This window comes from Sardina pilchardus, chromosome 17, assembly GCF_963854185.1.
Source record: "Sardina pilchardus chromosome 17, fSarPil1.1, whole genome shotgun sequence".
Lineage (NCBI taxonomy): Eukaryota > Metazoa > Chordata > Actinopteri > Clupeiformes > Clupeidae > Sardina > Sardina pilchardus.
Genome location: NC_085010.1, coordinates 9,577,384 through 9,579,883, shown reverse-complemented (window position 1 = coordinate 9,579,883; position 2,500 = coordinate 9,577,384). Strand labels below are relative to the sequence as shown.

At 48.9% G+C, this 2,500-nt stretch overlaps 1 protein-coding gene across 1 annotated transcript in view; it reads right to left on the bottom strand.

The window, feature by feature from the left end:
* The window catches only part of LOC134061911 (proline and serine-rich protein 2), a 10,165-nt gene that overhangs the window by 3,039 nt on the left and 4,626 nt on the right, over positions 1-2,500 (bottom strand). The window contains exons 3-4 of the mRNA XM_062517741.1: positions 659-923; positions 1-330 (exon numbers count right to left, since the gene is read on the bottom strand). The exon at positions 1-330 is cut by the window's left edge and continues 3,039 nt beyond it. Of these exons, the coding sequence (XP_062373725.1) occupies positions 1-330; positions 659-923 (595 nt within the window). The remainder of the gene's footprint in view (positions 331-658; positions 924-2,500) is intronic.

Here is a 2,500-nt window from a genome sequence, read left to right as displayed (position 1 = left end):
TGGCCGGCTTGGCCGAGGTGGGCGGGCCCTGCTTGACCGCCGCGGGGACGGGATTGGTGGAGTCCAGACTCCGCCTCCGCTTGGCCAGCATGGAGGGCAGCAGGGCAGTGCCCGCGGCCGCGTCGCCCTGGTGCTCCGCCAGCTTCTGGGCGATGAGGACCGGCGTGGGGACGGACCCCGGCGGGGGCTGGTACCCGCCGCTCCCGCTCCCGCCTCCGTCCTCCCCGGGGGTCACGGGGATGTGGTACTCCGACGGGAAGTTGTCCATGGGCTCCCGCCGCGCCTTGTTCTCAAAGTGGGCCTCGGGAGCCACCGCCAGACTCTGGAAATCTGAGGGAAGATAAGAATGCTGTGTAAGGGACAATATATTACGCGCCGGTAATTATCGGAAAATAAGTCCCGACAAGATGAACAGAACCTTGACGCGCAGCCCTAAGGGTTCTTTAAAACCCAAATAGTAGCCAGAAGCCAAAGATATCAACTCGAGAAAGAACCCGTCTAAAGTTCCCTATGCACACGCACATGCTTCTGCTATGCCCACTTTTGAGGATCTCTACAGTTCTAGTTGATATCTCTTCAGAGGCCCATATTCTATAGCAGCCCAAGAGTGTACAGTAGGTGTGTGCTAGAACTCTCTGTTGATGCATGTGAGTAGTACCTGGCATGGTGTGGTTGGACGTGGAGTGGACCAGGTCAATGATGTCACTGTCTCGCCGGATGTACGGGGGTTCTACTGCCACAGGTGTGGACGTCTGGACGGGGCTAGGGGGGACGGATCCGTCTTCCACAGGTGTGTTGTTACCTGAGGAGAGAGCCGGCCCCTCCTCCTCCTTCAGGGACTCCTCCAGGGAGTCGATCGTCTCCTCGAAAAAGAGGATGCATTCTTTCTCCTCCCGACTCAGAAACTGTAGCGTGTCATCATCCTGAGAGAGAGGGAGAGAGAGAGAGAGAGAGAGATGTAAGGATCTTTCTCTGAAGTGTGTATCTACTATGTTAAAAATAGGATAAAAGGATTAAAACATCTGCTCACATCCAAATAATGTCAATGCTACAGCAGTTAGCTACTAGCTAATCAGCTACTTAGCACACTGGAATGCAAGTTATATGACTATTTACAAGCAGTCAATAACAGTCAGAATAAAGTCTAAAGTTCTGTTTCAAATTCACAATCAATTGTGTACACCGCAGTTGTTGCCCATATATGCTGTCCCTGTGAACATAATTGTGTGCACCATAAAAGAAAGCTATCTCCGTGCAGAATGAATATAAAACACACCACGCCACATTTTACCCTGTATAGCTGCATAGATTACAGGCTCTGGAACAGACACAGCTGTTGAGTAAGACCAGCTCACTTGAAAAAAAAAAAAAACTACATTTACCAGTTCTATGACATCACAGGAGCTTAAATAGTAATCTTCTAAAAATAACAGTGTTCCAGGAGAAGAAAACAGAATAAAGAAGTTGATGTAGTGCAGTGTCTCACTGAGGCTCACAAAGTACACAGAGAGAGAGAGAGAGAGAGAGAGAGAGAGAGAGAGAGAGAGAGAGAGACAGAGAGACAGAGAGAGAGAGAGAGAGAGAGACAGAGAGAGAGGGAGAGAGCCCTCTGTACACACACGGGCTGAGGACACAGACACCCTGTTCACGCTCGGTTTTCAAAAGTGTCTTTTGCGATCGGATCACAAGTGCTAAATAACCTACAAGTGTAAATGACCTACAGTATAAAGACCACTTGATGAGGTTGTTTGGGATGTATTTGACCGCAGATATGTAATCTGAGCCAGATCAGGACCAGATCTCAATCTGAAATCACTTTTCTGTTACTTTTCGGTACTAATCTCCTCATAAATCAATCATGAAAACTCATTATTGGGTGCATATTTTTGATTATTGGGGTGCATATTTTTTATCATTGGGTGCATATTTTTTTTTATTATTGGGGGTACATATTTTATACCTATGCACCCCACCATCCTTCAGGCCAGCTCTCAAGCTCTGCCACTTTTCAAACTTTTTCTTCCTGTTCATCGACTCGCCCAGAGAGAGAGAAGGAGAGGGAAAGATTATTTCTGCCTATGAGAGTGTGTGTATATCTGTGTGTGTGTGTGTGTGTGTGTGTGTGTGTGTGTGTGTGTGCCCGTACATGAGTCTGAATGAATGCATCTGTGTGTGTGTGTGTGTGTGTGTGTGTGTGTGTGTGTGTGTGTTTGTGTACACAAGAATTCATGCGTGTGTGTGTGTGTGTGTGTGTGTGTGTGTGTGTGTGTGTGTGTGTGTGTGTGTGTGTGTGTGTGTACTGTACGAGTGTGTGAACACTGGGGTTGTGTGTTCCTGCTAACCCCACCCTTTTCCCCTGGCTGTCAGTACACTGCTTGGAGAGGCGAACAGGAAGCTCTCAAGGGAGGGAGGAGGGGGAGCTCAGACCCGGCCTTACCCCAGGAAGAGTCTCCTCACCTGGGATCAGCTTTCAGCTTAGCCCCCTTACACTGCAGAGAGG